This window comes from Nerophis ophidion, linkage group LG28 (genome assembly GCF_033978795.1).
Source record: "Nerophis ophidion isolate RoL-2023_Sa linkage group LG28, RoL_Noph_v1.0, whole genome shotgun sequence".
Classification (NCBI taxonomy): domain Eukaryota; kingdom Metazoa; phylum Chordata; class Actinopteri; order Syngnathiformes; family Syngnathidae; genus Nerophis; species Nerophis ophidion.
The window spans coordinates 25,024,661-25,041,474 of NC_084638.1; the positions used below are offsets into that span (position 1 = coordinate 25,024,661).

The window sequence follows — 16,814 nt, forward strand, 5'->3', positions numbered from 1 at the left end:
TTGATTTTTGCTGAAGGAAGTCAGTGTATGAAATCTAGGTCTAAGTCAGACCTACATAGAGGTTTTTGTTTAATGTCTCTTCCTAACGGGAGTTACAAGCAGTTTTGTCTGTGTTTTTTCCTAGGGGGCGCGAGAGCGCAATTTTGAGTTTTTGGTTTTTTGATTAGGTCGCAATTTTCACCAGTCCTGTTTTGTGTGTCAAATTTGGTGAGTTTTGAAGCATGTTAAGGGGGTCAAATTACAGCTCAAAGAGGTGGCGGTATAACAATAATAAAACCTTAGAAATACAATAGGGTCCTCTGTCCCAAAGGGACATTCGGTCCCTAAAAAACACATTTCAAGAACTTGGAGTCAGCCAATCCGGGTCCCGGCACCAAACGGCTGAATGAATTAGGGCATTAGTCATGAAAAACAGACATTTTATTAAAGGATAAGCGCTGGTTTCAAAATAGCTGGTACAAACAAAAATGTCTCTTACAAGTGGTAGGACCGCTGGCACCACCATGGTGGAGACTTGTTTTGGCAAACTGAACCATAACATCATCATCACTTCTTAAATATTAGCAGAAGTACACATTGATGTACTAGTACACAATAAAAAATATAGAATAACAAATATAAACATTTGTGTGGACCTTGTTTGCTCGGATGTGTAACTAAGAAACATATTTACATTGAAGTAATTGAAAAGTAAATAAAAGTGATTTGGGGTTTGTATAATCATCTAATACCAACACCATGCTTGACCGTAGGCGTGGTGTTCCTGGGATTAAAGGCCTCCAAACATGTTTCTGGGTATTGTGGCCAAACAGCTCCATTTTTGTTTCATTTGACCACATAAAGTTCCTCCAGAAGGTCTTATCTCTATCCATGTGATGTCAAAGTAATTTGGGGTTTGTGTAATCGTCAGGTAGTCCGTAACAAAACAGAAAAAATGTGGTCAGATTTCATCAAAAAGTTAAGGACATGTCAGCAACGGGATAAGGAACGAGTGATTATATTTATGTGTTTTGATTCAGTCTTCTTTTGAAAGATTCTGTACGACTGGGGGTTTAGGCCTGGTGAGGGTTTGCGGAGAGCTTTTCTATTTTACTGCCGCTGTTCTCACCATCACACTTGTGTTTCTTAAGTTGGTACTTAAAAGAGAACCTTTCATCACACACGCTGCAACTATGCACCTTTTCCCTGGTGTGAATTTCCATGTGTTTTTTCAAACCCCGATGTTGACCAAAGCTCGAGCCGCACACCGAACACGAAAAAGGTCTTTCCCCGGTGTGTGTTCTCCTGTGTTCGATCAAACAGTACGGCCTTGAAAAACTTACGCCACAGATTGAACAGGAAAAAGCTTTCTCGTCAGAGTGCACACACATGTGGATTTTCAACTCGTGGCTTCGGACAAAACTCGAGTCGCACACGGAGCACGAAAAAGGTTTTTCTCCCGTGTGTCTTCTCATGTGAATGGTCCAACTTTCTTTCCTTGAAAAACACACGCCGCAGATTGAACAGGCAAACGGTTTTTCCCCCGTGTGCACCGTCATGTGTTTTTTCAAGTTTTGGCTTTGTATAAAACTTGATTTACACACGGGACATGAGAAAGGTTTCTCTCCGGTGTGTGTTCTCATGTGGTTTATCAAATTTTGCCTTTGAGTAAAACCCGAGTCGCACACGGAACACAAAAACGGTTTCTCTACGGCGTGTATTCTCATGTGGGTTTTTAAACTGCCCTTTCGAACAAAAGTTGCCCCGCACACTGAACAGGAAAACGGTTTCTCTTGAGTATGTACTCTTTCGTGTTTTATCAGGTCTCCTTTTATACAGAATCTTTTACCACACACTGAGCACGGAAAATATTTCTCTCCAGTGTCATTTTTGATACGTCTGTTTAGAGACTTTCTGTTGAGAGACTTTTTGAGGCCAAAACTTTTCAAGGGAGTGTTGTCATTTTTAGAGTCTTCCTCATAAGTGTCAGGAGAGTGTGACGTTGTGTCCTCGCTATCTGATAGCGGAGCTAAGACATTGTCTGCTTGTGATCCTCCACAGTGGTCTCCCTCATCTTGTGTTGTCATGTGTTGTGTTGGAGGCTCCGCCCCTCCCCTCTCCTCACCTTCACTCTTCACAGGGACACCAGTACCTGGGGACTCCTCCAGTCCTTCAGTATGCTCTCCCTCCTGACTGACGTTGTGTTCAGCTGCCTCGTCTTTAATATGGGAGGGCCATGGCTCCTGTTCTTCCTCTTTAGCGTGTTGGAGTTGTGGTACCGCTTCTTCCTCTTCAATGTGGGGGGGCTGTGGTTCCTCCTCTTTAACGTGGGTGGGCTGTGGTTCTTCCTCTGGCTCATGGAGAAGATGATCTGCGGGACAGGAGAAGACAAACGCATGCTTTAGAAAAGTCAAGTTTTGCTCAGTCCCGCACCAGCGTATAATCTCACAATCTTATCAGTTTCCCTTCAGAGCAGTCAGGGTACTTCCAGCTGACACATGAAGACTTTCGGGTAAACGCCTTCCCAGACCGTCGTCCAATTCCCTTCATTTATACAAACACACCTTAAAAGTGATTCCTGCAACCTTTAAATTGTTGACATTTGTGAAAATGTCCTGTTCCATACACACACAGGAAATAATGTCCTACATGCCAGCCTCCATAGTACTATAGTTTAGTGTGGAGAGGCTAAGCCAACGGTCCGACAGACAGGCAGAGCACGCTGGAGCCCGGCCCAAGAAGACGGCGAGGCGGGGCGCACCGGGAGCGAAGCCTCAATCAAGATCAGGTGCGTAAATCACGCACCTGGGGACAATCATGCAATCCTCTCGCACTGGTTAAAAGGACGGCAGCCGTGAACGTCGGGGAGAGGGGCAGAGAGACTGGAAGAAGCAGGAGTGCAGCTGACGCAAAGCGAGAGAGGACGAGAGCCGAAGACAGACGACGAGCGATCGGAAAAGAGGAGTGGAAAGGCGACCTGGACTGAGGTGTTAATTGAAAAATAAACAAAGTCAAACTGCTCAAAGTCATGTCCTTCCTTGGTGGTCCTGGGAACCCGCAAGATGACTGTTTGAGACTGTCACATTTAGTCTTTATTTGAAGGGGACAATGCACAGAAACATTAAGATCAAAGACAGATATGTTCTGTACAAGATTATAGCTAAATAGCTAATTTCCATCTGCAGTCCCTGGCTAACTAAATTAAAGGGATACAAAAATCATGCATTAAAATGATAATAAAATCATACCATAGCATGTAATCAAATTAAGAAAAGTCATAAAATGGCCTTTCGTGGACACATACTTAATATACAATACAACCACACCTCATTTATGTCATCACACAAAGACAATACATGCTCCTGTTCACCTCTGTCATCATTTGTAAAAACAACCATGATTTTAACAGACACACCTCACAATTTACAACAAAAATGCTGTCATGGATAAATATAATACAAATTAAGTTGATCTGTCAAACATAGTGCCCACTTTAGTGACCGTGTGAGCAGCTTTGATACTAATGATGAGTTTAAGATTTTCATCCTAATCTTTAGAGCAGGAGTGGCAAACATTCGCCATGTGGGCCGGATCAGGCCTGAGTGAAGCTTTTATCCGGCCAGCCAGATGAGCTTGCCAAGTATGCAAATGAGCCAATTATTAGAATGATAGAAACTGCTGTTCTAAAAATGTCCACTGGATGTCACGATCACAATTTTATGTATCCCCTTCTGCATGAGCATGACTTCAGAGGGGGCGGAGCTCTGTGTCCTGTTAAACGGGAACATTACTAATCGATGTTAACATGCTATTTAGGCTAGCTGTATGTGCATATTGCATTATTATGCCTCATTTGTAGCTATATTTGCAGTCAGCCTTTCCCTCCACCAGCATTTAATGCCAAACAAACACATACCAATCGACGGATTCAAGTTGCACCAGTGGTCAAAAGATGCGAAAGTCCCTCGTTTGTTCTGCACTTTCCGACGATAGCGATGCTACGACAGAGATGGCACAGAGATGTGTGGATATCCTGCGACACTCAAAGCAGATGCATTTCCAACGATAAAGTCAACGAAATCCCAAAGGTAAGTTTTGTTGATGTCATTGACTTATGTGCTAATCAGGCATATTTGCTCACGGCATGACTGCAAGCTAATCGATACTAACATGCTATTTAGGCTAGCTGTATGTACATATTGCATCAGGGGCGGTACAGCTCGGTTGGTAGAGCGGCCGTTTCAGCAACTTGAGGGTTGCAGGTTCGATTCCCGCTTCCGCCATCCTGGTCACTGCCGTTGTGCCCTTGGGCAAGACACTTTACCCACCTGCTCCCAGTACCACCCACACTGGTTTAAAAAAAAAATAAAAAAATGTAACTTAGATATTGGGTTTCATTATGTAAAGCGTTTTGAGTCACTAGAGAAAAGCGCTATATAAATATAATTCACTTCACATTATGCCTCATTTGTAGCTATATTTGCATCCAGCCTTTCCCTCCACCCACATTTAATGCCAAACAAACACATACCAATCGACGGATTCAAGTTGCACCAGTGGTCAAAAGATGCAATCGTTGGTTAGAAGGCGATCGCCGAATTCGTCCACGTTGCCGCTGTCTGTCGTGATATGGCTCAATAGCTTCAGTTTCTCCTTCAATTTCGTTTTCGCTATCTGCTTCCACACTCCAACCATCCGTTTCAATACATGCATAATCTGTTGAATCGCTTAAGCCGCTGAAATCCGAGTCTGAATCCCAGCTAATGTCGCTATATCTTTCTGTTCTTTCCGCCATGTTTGTTTGTATTGACATCATGCAGTGACGTCACAGGAAAATGGACGGGTGGATATAGTGATGGTGAAAATCAGGCACTTTGAAGCTGTTTTTCAGGATATTGCGTGATGGGTAAAATTTTGAAAAAAACTTTGAAAAATAAAATAAGCCACTGGGAACTGATTTTTATTGGTTTTAAGCCTTCTGAAATTGTAATATTGTTCCCCTTTAACATTTCAGTCTTTGGAGACTACTTCATCTTCATCATCATCATCATCAATGCGCAGCCATAGCCGAGCGACCTTGCACAACCCTCCGCCCATGGCAGAGCCCAGCTCTGAAAGAAGGATCCCGGTGACCCGTGCGATTACATTGAGGTAGCTGAGGCGACCCCTGGTAGATTGTTTCCAAATGAGGAGCTGTGATATCAGCTCCGTCTTGGCATGGAAGCATTTGGCTCAGACGGGTGCTTGCTCGAGGTAGGTTGCCGTATATATGCTCCGAGGTGGTATGGGACTGCCACGACAAGCCTGGAACCCTCCGAAGCTGGTTGGTATAACAACTGTCGAGGCGTTTGTGAAGGCGCGCATTGAGGGCCCAGGTCTTGATGCTAGACCTGAAGAGGTCTAGCTTAATTGAATTAGGCAGGTTGGAATGCCATATGTTGACCATTTTATTACATGCTTTTGAGGCTAGGGCTTTCCCGGTACGGAAGTCATTACCGGAATCCATGATCCAGGAACCGAGGCAGAGACGATTCTAGGATCAGATTGCAGGGTGCAAAATGAAGAGTATGTTCGACAGTTTCTCAAGTTATCAAGTTATAGTCTAGCTGTGCACGATACCAATTATGGTATTGAAAGTTCCACAATCTGTTAGTAAGATTCATAAAGCGGGTGTTTGTCACAGTAAGATTTAATTTGTTTGCGAGGTCAAGCAACTTTTCGCCGTTGCGGTTTGTGTTGTAAGATAAAAGTTTTAGCAATTTTAGGATTAAAATCACCGCACAGAATGAGCACAAACAAATTGACTACAATTCGTCAACTTCGTCTTCAGATCTTGCATTTTGTGGACTGTAGCAACAAATAACGTAAGTCACAGGATTTGAGTGAAAGCTCAATAATCACGATTCGATTAGAGATCTTCTTAGCTTGGACTATATTTGAGCTGGGCTTGGGGGAGAGTATTATGCCAACTTAACATTGTTTTTGTACGCTGAGCATGTGATCGATTCGTAGCCCAGATGTTTGTGGTGCTTTATTTGATCACTGGGTGGTGGGATCTATGCTCCTGGATACAGATCACGTCAATGTAGCAGGCAATCGCACGATCAATGAGTTCTTCGATGCGACCTGGCTTGGACAGTGTACAGGTGTTGAAGGTGATGAGTATTACAGGCCTTCCGCACTTGACAAATGTAATTTCAAGCCTTCTCGTTTTATCGGGCGCAACCCTTCCCGTGGGGTTAGGGGCTATGCTGTCATCCGTCCCAGGAGGGGGGGAGAAGGGTCGAGCTTGAGGTTGAACCGTGGTGCTGGTAGTTGTGCTTGTCATCGTTTCAATAGCTAGATATGTACTCGGGTCGCCACTCCTGGGGGGTTGTCTCCCCCAGGTATGCAAGGCAAGGGTGCTTCACCTTGAGGAGAGAGTCATATAGTCCCGCATAGTAGTACTTACGCTGCTTATTAGTGATAGATAGTATAGAAAATGCTACGGATTGATGTAACCTGTTACATCACATTATGATTTGAACATTTTCAGAATGTGTTTTGTCTATTTTCAAGCAAAGAAAACCATATGAAATTGTCTTTATTTTTGGGTTATTATGCCAGGATTTTTAACAGTCAATCAATCAATCAATGTTTATTTATATAGCCCCAAATCACAAATGTCTCAAAGGACTGCACAAATCATTACGACTCCAACATCCTCGGAGGAACCCACAAAAGGGCAAAGAAAACTCACACCCAGTGGGCAGAGAGAATTCACATCCAGTGGGACGCCAGTGACAATGCTGACTATGAGAAACCTTGGAGAGGACCTCAGATGTGGGCGACCCCCCCTCTCTAGGGGACCGAAAGCAATGGATGTCGAGCGGGTCTAACATGATACTGTGAAAGTTCAATCCATAGTGGCTCCAACACAGCCGCGAGAGTTAAGTTCAAGCGGATCCAAGACAGCAGCGAGAGTCCCGTCCACAGGAAACCATCTCAAGCGGATCAGCAGCGTAGAGATGTCCCCAACCGATACAGGCGAGCGGTCCATCCTGGGTCCCGAAGAGCGGTCCATCCTGGGCCTCGACTCTGGACAGCCAGTACTTCATCCATGGTCATCGGACCGGACCCCCTCCACAAGGGAGGGGGGGACATAGGAGAAAGAAAAGAAGCGGCAGATCAACTGGTCTAAAAAGGAGGTCTATTTAAAGGCTAGAGTATACAGATGAGTTTTAAGGTGAGACTTAAATGCTTCTACTGAGGTAGCATCTCGAACTGTTACCGGGAGGGCATTCCAGAGTACTGGAGCCCGAACGGAAAACGCTCTATAGCCCGCAGACTTTTTTTGGGCTCTAGGAATCACTAATAAGCCGGAGTCTTTTGAACGCAGATTTCTTGCCGGGACATATGGTACAATACAATCGGCAAGATAGGATAGAGCTAGACCGTGTAGTATTTTATACGTAAGTAGTAAAACCTTAAAGTCACATCTTAAGTGCACAGGAAGCCAGTGCAGGTGAGCCAGTACAGGCGTAATATGATCAAACTTTCTTGTTCTTGTCAAAAGTCTAGCAGCCGCATTTTGTACCAGCTGTAATCTTTTAATGCTAGACATGGGGAGACCCGAAAATAATACGTTACAGTAATCGAGACGAGACGTAACAAACGCATGGATAATGATCTCAGCGTCTTTAGTGGACAGAATGGAGCGAATTTTTGCGATATTACGGAGATGAAAGAAGGCCGTTTTAGTAACGCTTTTAATGTGTGACTCAAAGGAGAGAGTTGGGTCGAAGATAATACCCAGATTTTTTACAGAGTCACCTTGTTTTATTATTTGGTCGTCAAATGTTAAAGTTGTATTATTAAATAGAGGTCGGTGTCTAGCAGGACCGATAATCAGCATTTCCGTTTTTTTGGCATTAAGTTGCAAAAAGTTAGCGGACATCCATTGTTTAATTTAATTAAGACACGCTTCCAACTGACTACAGTCCGGCGTGTTGGTCAGCTTTAGGGGCATGTAGAGTTGGGTGTCATCAGCATAACAGTGAAAGCTAATACTGTATTTGCGTATGATGTCACCTAGCGGCAGCATGTAGATGCTGAAGAGTACAGGGGAACCCTGGGGAACTCCACACGTTACCTTAACATAGTCCGAGGTCACATTGTTATGGGAGACGCACTGCATCCCATCAGTAAGATAAGAGTTAAACCATGACAGGGCTGAGTCTGACATACCAATTCGTGTTTTGATACGCTCTAATAAAATATTATGATCGACGGTATCGATGGTGTTCTGCTGACCTCAACTGCGGATGTTGTGGATAGGTGGAAGGAATACTTCGAAGACATCCTCAATCCCACCAACACGTCTTCCTATGAGGAAGCAGTGCCTGGGGAATCTGTGGTGGACTCTCCTATTTCTGGGGCTGAGGTCGCTGAGGTAGTTAAAAAGCTCCTCGGTGGCAAGGCCCCAGGGGTGGACGAAATCCGCCCGGAGTTCCTTAAGGCTCTGGATGCTGTGGGGCTGTCTTGGTTGACAAGACTTTGCAGCATCGCGTGGACATCGGAGGCGGTACCTCTGGATTGGCAGACCGGGGTGGTGGTTCCTCTCTTTAAGAAGGGGGACCGGAGGGTGTGTTCCAACTATCGTGGGATCACACTCCTCAGCCTTCCCGGTAAGGTTTATTCAGGTGTACTGGAGAGGAGGCTTCGCCGGATAGTCGAACCTCGGATTCAGGAGGAACAGTGTGGTTTTCGTCCTGGTCGTGGAACTGTGGACCAGCTCTATACTCTCGGCAGGGTTCTTGAGTGTGCATGGGAGTTTGCCCAACCAGTCTACATGTGCTTTGTGGACTTGGAGAAGGCATTCGACCGTGTCCCTCGGGAAGTCCTGTGGGGAGTGCTCAGAGAGTATGGGGTATCGGACTATCTTATTGTGGCAGTCCGTTCCCTGTACGATCAGTGCCAGAGCTTGGTCCGCATTGCCGGCAGTAAGTCGAACACATTTCCAGTGAGGGTTGGACTCCGCCAAGGCTGTCCTTTGTCACCGATTCTGTTCATAATTTTTATGGACAGAATTTCTAGGCGCAGTCAAGGCGTTCCGGTTTGCTAACCGCAGGATTAGGTCTCTGCTTTTTGCAGATGATGTGGTCCTGATGGCTTCATCTGACCGGGATCTTCAGTTCTCGCTGGATCGGTTTGCAGCCGAGTGTGAAGCGACCGGAATGAGAATCAGCACCTCCAAGTCCGAGTCCATGGTTCTCGCCCGGAAAAGGGTGGAGTGCCATCTCCGGGTTGGGGAGGAGACCCTGCCCCAAGTGGAGGAGTTCAAGTACCTAGGAGTCTTGTTCACGAGTGAGGGAAGAGTGGATCGTGAGATCGACAGGCGGATCGGTGCGGCGTCTTCAGTAATGCGGACGTTGTACCGATCCGTTGTGGTGAAGAAGGAGCTGAGCCGGAAGGCAAAGCTCTCAATTTACCGGTCGATCTACGTTCCCATCCTCACCTATGGTCATGAGCTTTGGGTCATGACCGAAAGGATAAGATCACGGGTACAAGCGGCAGAAATGAGTTTCCTCCGCCGTGTGGCGGGGCTCTCCCTTAGAGATAGGGTGAGAAGTTCTGCCATCCGGGAGGGACTCAAAGTAAAGCCGCTGCTCCTTCACATCGAGAAGAGCCAGATGAGGTGGTTCGGGCATCTGGTCAGGATGCCACCCGAACGCCTCCCTAGGGAGGTGTTTAGGGCACGTCCAACCGGTAGGAGGCCACGGGGAAGACCCAGGACACGTTGGGAAGACTATGTCTCCCGGCTGGCCTGGGAACGCCTCGGGATCCCCCCGGGAAGAGCTAGACGAAGTGGCTGGGGAGAGGGAAGTCTGGGTTTCCCTGCTTAGGCTGTTGCCCCCGCGACCCGACCTCGGATAAGCGGAAGATGATGGATGGATGGATGGATGGTATCGAAAGCAGCGCTAAGATCGAGGAGCAGCAACATAGATGACGCATCAGAGTCCATCGTTAGCAATAGATCATTAGTCAATTTTGTCCAGCCCACTTTGGAGTAGATTTTGTCTCTATGAGGCCCCTGAGCTGAAAACAGTTTGGCAACCCTGCTTTAGAGACAATGGAATCCATTTGAGGGCTGGAATAACAAGAGGCAAAAATAATGTGCCATCTCCGGGTTGGGGAGGAGATCTTGCCCCAAGTGGAGGAGTTTGAGTACCTTGGAGTGAGGGAAGAGTGGATGGTGAGATCGACAGGCGGATTGGTGCGACGTCTTCAGTAATGCGGACGCTGCATCGATCCGTTGAGGTGAAGAAGGAGCTGAGCCGGAAGGCAAAGCTCTCAATTTACCGGTCGATCTATGTTCCCATCCTCACCTATGGTCGTAAGCTCTGAGTTATGACCAAAAGGATAAGATCACGGGTACACGCGGCCGAAAGTAGTTTCCTCCGTCGGGTGGCGGGGCTCTCCCTTAGAGATAGGGTGAGAAGCTCTGCCATCCGGGGGGAACTCAAAGTAAAGCCTCTGCTCCTCCACATGGAGAGAAAACAGATGAGGTGGTTCGGGCATCTGCTCAAGAACGCCTCCCGAGGGAGGTGTTTGGGGCACGTCCGACCGGTAGGAGGCCATATGTTGTGTGTGCTGGGAATTTTCAAAATGGGGTTCCAGGGTCCCAATCAAGTCATAAAAATGGGGTCAAATTTTAGGGCTCCCACGTTTTTGTACATTTTGAAAACCAATGATAAATGTATGCAGTATACTGTTATGTTGCACGTTACATACTGTGTTTTGAAAAAAGGTTGTCATAAACGTTACTTAATTCATTAAAAAAAATCCACAAAAAAAAAAGTATGCATGTATGAATGCATTCAGTTATAAACATTCATTCGCTTTATTCTTTCCTTCATGGATTTAAACTTTACCGCCGCCAGTAGTTTTTTTTATATTTGTATTTAATAAGTTGTAGGTGTATATATTTCACAAATAAAAGAGTGAAAAAGTGTTTTTGCTTGGGTCATGAAATGATGATAATGGTGTGCCAGGGCATAGATGCATTATTTATTTAACACTTAAATCTTTGGAGCAGGGACGGCCATTACGTCGATCGCGAGCTACCGGTCGATCGTGGAGGGTGTGTCAGTCGATCGCAAACCAAGCATTAAAAAAATAAACCTAAAAATTTGTGATCATCAATCTTTATTACGATGTCACTTTCGTCATTTGATTGACATTCACGGCTTCTGAGATGACGCTGGCTGCTGCCAGATCATTATTAAAGGGGAACATTATCACAATTTCAGAAGGGTTAAAACCGATACAAATCAGTTCCCAGTGGCTTATTTTATTTTTCAAATTTTTTTCTAAATTTTACCCGTCCTGGAATATCCCGAAAAAAGGTGCCTGATTTTCGCTATCTGCGAAGCCACTGTCCATTTTCCTGTGACGTCATCCAGTGATTCCAATACAAACAACATGGCGGATACCACAGCAAGATATAGCGACATTAGCTCGGATTCAGACTCGGATTTCAGCGGCTTAAAGGGGAACATTATCACAATTTCAAAAGACTTAAAAACAATAACAATCAGTTCCCAGTGGCTTGTTGTATTTTTTGAAGTTTTTTTCAAAATTTTACCGGTCTCGGAATATCCCTAAATAAAGCTTTAAAGTGCCTTATTTTCGCTCTCTGCGAAGACACTGGCCATTTCCCTGTGACGTCACACAGTGCTGCCAATGTAAACAAACAATGGGAATACCACAGCAAGATATAGCGACATTAGCTCGGATTCAAACTCGGATTTCAGCGACTTAAGCGATACAACAGATTACGCATGTATTGAAACAGATGGTTGGAGTATGAAAGTATTATAGAAGAAACTGAAGCTATTGAGCGAATAGCTATTGACGCTATTCATAGCCACAGCATGGCCGAATAGCTGCGTTAGCATCGCCGGTAAAATGTGCGGACCAAACGATCAGGACTTTCGCATCTTTTGACACTGGAGCAACTTAAATCCGTCGATTGGTAAGTGTTTTTTTCGCATTAAATGTGGGTGGGAGGAAATGTTATATAGTTGCAAATGCATCTGCAGGTTATCCATACATCTCTGTGCCATGTCTGCTTTAGCACCGCCGGTAAATAGCATGTTAGCATCGATTAGCGTAGCATGTTAGCATCGATTAGCTGGCAGTCAACATCAACAAAACTCACCTTTGTGATTTCGTTGACTATCCTTGCAAATGCATCTGCAGGTTATCCATACATCTCTGTGCCATGTCTGCTTTAGCACCGCCGGTAAATAGCATGTTAGCATCGATTAGCGTAGCATGTTAGCATCGATTAGCTGGCAGTCAACATCAACAAAACTCACCTTTGTGATTTCGTTGACTATCGTTGCAAATGCATCTGCAGGTTATCCATACATCTCTGTGCCATGTCTGTCTTAGCATCGCCGGTCAAATGTGGAGACACTCTGGCACATTCAATGGGGGTCTGGCGGCAGATTTCTTGCCAGTGGTGCAACTTGAATCCCTCCCTGTTAGTGTTGTTACACCCGCCGACAACACACCGTCGAGGCATGATGTCTCCAAGGTTCCAAAAAATAGTCAAAAAAACGGAAAATAACAGAGCTGAGACCCGGTGTTTGTAATGTGTTGAAAATGAAAATGGTGGGTGTTTTACCTCGGCGACGTCACATTCTGACGTCATCGCCTCCAGCGCGATAAACAGAAAGGCGTTTAATTCGCCAAAATTCCCCATTTTAGAGTTCGGAAATCGGCACCATCAAGGTATATATTGACGCTTGCATAGGTCTGCTGATAATGTTCCCCTTTAAGCGATTCAACAGATTACACATGTATTGAAACGGATGGATGGAGTGCGGAGGCAAATAGCGAAAACGAAATTGAAGAATAAACTGAAGCTATTGAGCGAATAGCTATTGACGCTATTCGGCCATGTCTGCCTTAGCATCGCCGGTAAAATGTGCAGACCAACGATCGGAAGTTTCGCATCTTTTGACAACAATACTCACCTTTGTGATTTCTTTGACTTTATCGTAGGAACTGCATCTGCTTTGAGTGTCGCAGGGTATCCATTCATCCGTGTGCCATGTCTGTCGTAGCATCGCCGGTAAAATGTGCAGACCAAATGAGGGACTTTCGCATCCTGTGACACTGGAGCAACTTAAATCTGTCGATTGGTATGGGTTTGTTTGTCATTAAATGTGGGTGGAGGGAAAGGCTGCATGCAAATATAGCTACAAATGAGGCATAACGATGCAAGATGTACATACAGCTAGCCTAAATAGCATGTTAGCATCGATTAGCATGCACATTCTACGTAAATCAACTTGAATATGCCCTGATCGTGTTGTTACACCCTCCGCCAACACACCGACGAGGCATGATGTCTCCAAAGTACCGGAAAACAGTCGAAAAAACTGAAAATAACTGCGTGTAATGTGGTGGAGAAAGTGCTGGAGCCTATCTCAGCTACAATCGGGCGGAAGGCTGGGTACACCCTGGACAAGTCGCCACCTCATCACAGGGCCAACACAGATAGACAAACAACTTTCACACACTAGGGCCCATTTAGTGTTGCCAATCAACCTATACCCAGGTGCATGTCTCTGGAGGTGGGAGGGGCCTATCCCCCGGTGCATGTCTTTGGAGGTGGGAGGGGCCTATCCCCCGGTGCATGTCTTTGGAGGTGGGAGGGGCCCATTCCCCAGTGCATGTCTTTGGAGGTGGGAAAAGCCGGAGTACCCAGAGGGAACCACAGCAGTCGCAGGGAGAACATGCAAACTCCACTGAGGAAGACGTAGTGTAACCTGTATGGCTGTTGACCAAGTATGCCTTGCAGTCACTTACGTGTGTTGACAGAGGCCGTATACTAAATGTAACCGGCCGACACGCAGATAGGATGGTGTGAAAGTGGGCGCGACGACATGTTATAGAGGACGCCGACGGCACTACCATTATTACATGCCCTCCATAAATTAGTCCGGGTAAAAATCAGAAAATAACTACTCCGGGAGATTTCTGGGAGAGACACTGAAATCTGAAAAATTCCCGTAAAAATTTGGGGGGTCGGCAAGCACGCAGCTGAGCCACATCAGAGTGATTAAAGAGCCGCGGTTTACCAACCCCTGCTTTAGATAGACCCCTTTTTTAGACAATTTGATCTGCCGTTTGTTTTCTTTTTCTCTTCTGCCCCACTCTCTCTTGTGGGGGGTGCGGGTGTGGGGGGGACAATTTCCCAAAACAGAAGCAGAACCTGCTCATGGACTTTGTGTAATCTATCCGAGGCATTTGACACCGTACGCCGGGACCTGCTGTGGAGGGTACTCGTGCACTACGGTCGCCTGGCAACATTTGTGAACATCCTGCGGCGGTCCCACGATGGGATGATGGCCAAGGTTACACTAGTTGGTAGTCTTGTCTCGATACCAATATTTTGGGACCGTTACCAAAATATTTTGGTACTTTTCTAAATAAAGGGTACCACTAAGATACCTACTCAGTGGCCGAGTGGTTTGAGTGTCCGCCCTGAGATCGGTAGGCTGAGTTCAAACCCCGGCCAAGTCGTATCAAAGACTATAAAAATGGGAGCCATTACCTACCTGCTTGGAACTCAGCATTACGGGTTGGAATTGGGGGTTAAATCACCCAATTGATACTTGGACAGTTAAACTTGAAAAATGACCACAAAACATGCTCCATTTCATGAATCGTCTTTCATTTCCATGCCAAATATTTCACTTTCACTTGACAACACTCACTGAAGTTATGGTGTTTGTGAAATGTGAAGCAAAATTTAAATTGTGCTCCTCCACATCGAGAGGAGCCAGATGAGGTGGTTCGGGCATCTGGTCAGGATGCCACCCGAACCCCTCCCTAGGGAGGTGACCCGTAGGAGGCCACGGGGAAGACCCAGGACACGTTGGGAAGACTATGTCTCCAGGATGGCCTGGGAACGCCTCGGGATCCCCCGGGAGGAGCTGGATGAAGTGGCTGGGGAGAGGGAAGTCTGGGCTTCCCTGCTTAGGCTGCTGCCCCCGCGACCCAACCTCGGATAAGCGGAAGAAGATGGATGAATGGATCAAAATTAAAATTAAATCTAGTGGAAATTTATTGAGTATATGAAACTAAATTCTTGGGAATAATAATTGATCATAAATTATGTTGGCAAACGCATATTGAATATATAAAGGGAAAAAATATCCAAATCCATTAGACATGTCTGCATATGTTATATTATTCTTTTATTTTTCCATATTCAACAAATTGTGTTGAAGTTTGGGGAAATGTTTATAAAACAAACATAGACCCAATAATTAAACTTGAAAAAATGGTGATTAGAATAACACACAAAGCGTGCTACTAAGAACATACCAATACATAATTTATAAGTTCTAATGTGTTAAAATGTTTAGATATTGTGTTTTTTTAAAGACAATGGAAATTATGCTTGGAGTAAAGAACAACAGCTTGTATCCTTTGGTTAGGAGCCGGATGAGGTGGTCTGGGCATCTGCTCAGGATGCCCTCGGAAAGCCTCCTTAGGGAGGTGTTTCGGGCACGTCCAACCGGTAGGAGGCCACGGGGAAGACCCAGGACACGTTGGGTAGACTATGTCTCCCTGCTGGCCTGGGAACGCCTCGGGATCCCCCGGGAGGAGCTGGACCAAGTGGCTGGGGAGAGGGAAGTCTGGGATTCCCTGCTTAGGCTGCTCCCCCCACGGCCCGACCTCGGATAAGCGGAGGAAAATGGATGGATGACGTTCCAGGCAATCTAATTTTCAGTGAATGTATAACAGGGGTGTCCAAAGTGCGGCCCGCGCGTTATTTTTTAACGTCCCTGCGGCACATTTTAAGAATACAGTTGAAAAAAATTAAAAACATAAAATATGCTATAAAAGAGCAAACAGGTGAAATGTGACAAGAAATTGTTGCAATGCTTACTCTTATAACACAAAGCTGCCATGCAGGCTCTTTCTTTCTTTAAAAAATAATAATGAATCAAAATCAATGTCATTTTGAATAATTGACCGATTCAAGGCTCCGATTACATCACATTAAATATTCCACTTTGAAATATTTTTTCGGGAAAATGTTGCATATTTTGTGTTTTGCCATATAAAAAAACTGAACATAGACAAAAATAAAACTAATAATTGACAAATATATCTGAAGTTGATCTCGAGATTATTGTGCTAAAAGTAAACGGTAAAAAAATATATATAATTTATTTTTAACACTTTAATGAGTTGGACACTTTTGGATCCCCAATTATTTTAGTGTGATTTGTTTTTAAGTGTCATTGCTCAAAAAATAAAAAAGAATCAAAATCCAAAAGTAAGGCTCCAATTATATAATCTCAAATATTCTACCTAAAAAATGTTATTGGGTGAAAATATTGCATATTTTGTGTTTTTTCCAATTTTATTCCCTAATGTTGATCTAGAGAATTAAAACTGGAATAATAATGAAAATAATAATACTGAATAATGACACGTGTAATATTTTTTGGGACCAAAAGCCTTTGGGGTCCCCGGGATCATAACTGAGTGGAGGCCTAAATGTATATTTTTTATACATATATTGCATTGGTTTTTATAATAAAAAAATATAAAAATGGCCCCCGCTTGCTTTGATTTTTCAGTGTGCGGCCCTCAGTGGAAAACGTTTAGACACCCCCAGGCATGTATAAGCTTTGGCTTCAGCTCATTCCTTTTCTTTGTGTATAAATGTGTATGATTGTTGAATATGTCTGATCTGTACTATTAAACCAGTCACACAAAATGGTTGATTATATGACCAAAATAAACTTATTTCATTCATT

General features: G+C 44.8%; 1 protein-coding gene across 1 annotated transcript in view; it reads right to left on the minus strand.

Annotated features, from left to right (window-relative positions):
- Positions 1-402: 402 nt before the first annotated feature.
- Positions 403-16,814, minus strand: part of LOC133544991 (zinc finger protein OZF-like) — a 17,009-nt gene continuing 597 nt past the window's right edge. The window contains exon 2 of the mRNA XM_061890265.1: positions 403-2,350. Coding sequence (XP_061746249.1) covers positions 1,053-2,350 — 1,298 coding nt within the window. The 3' untranslated portion in view covers positions 403-1,052. The remainder of the gene's footprint in view (positions 2,351-16,814) is intronic.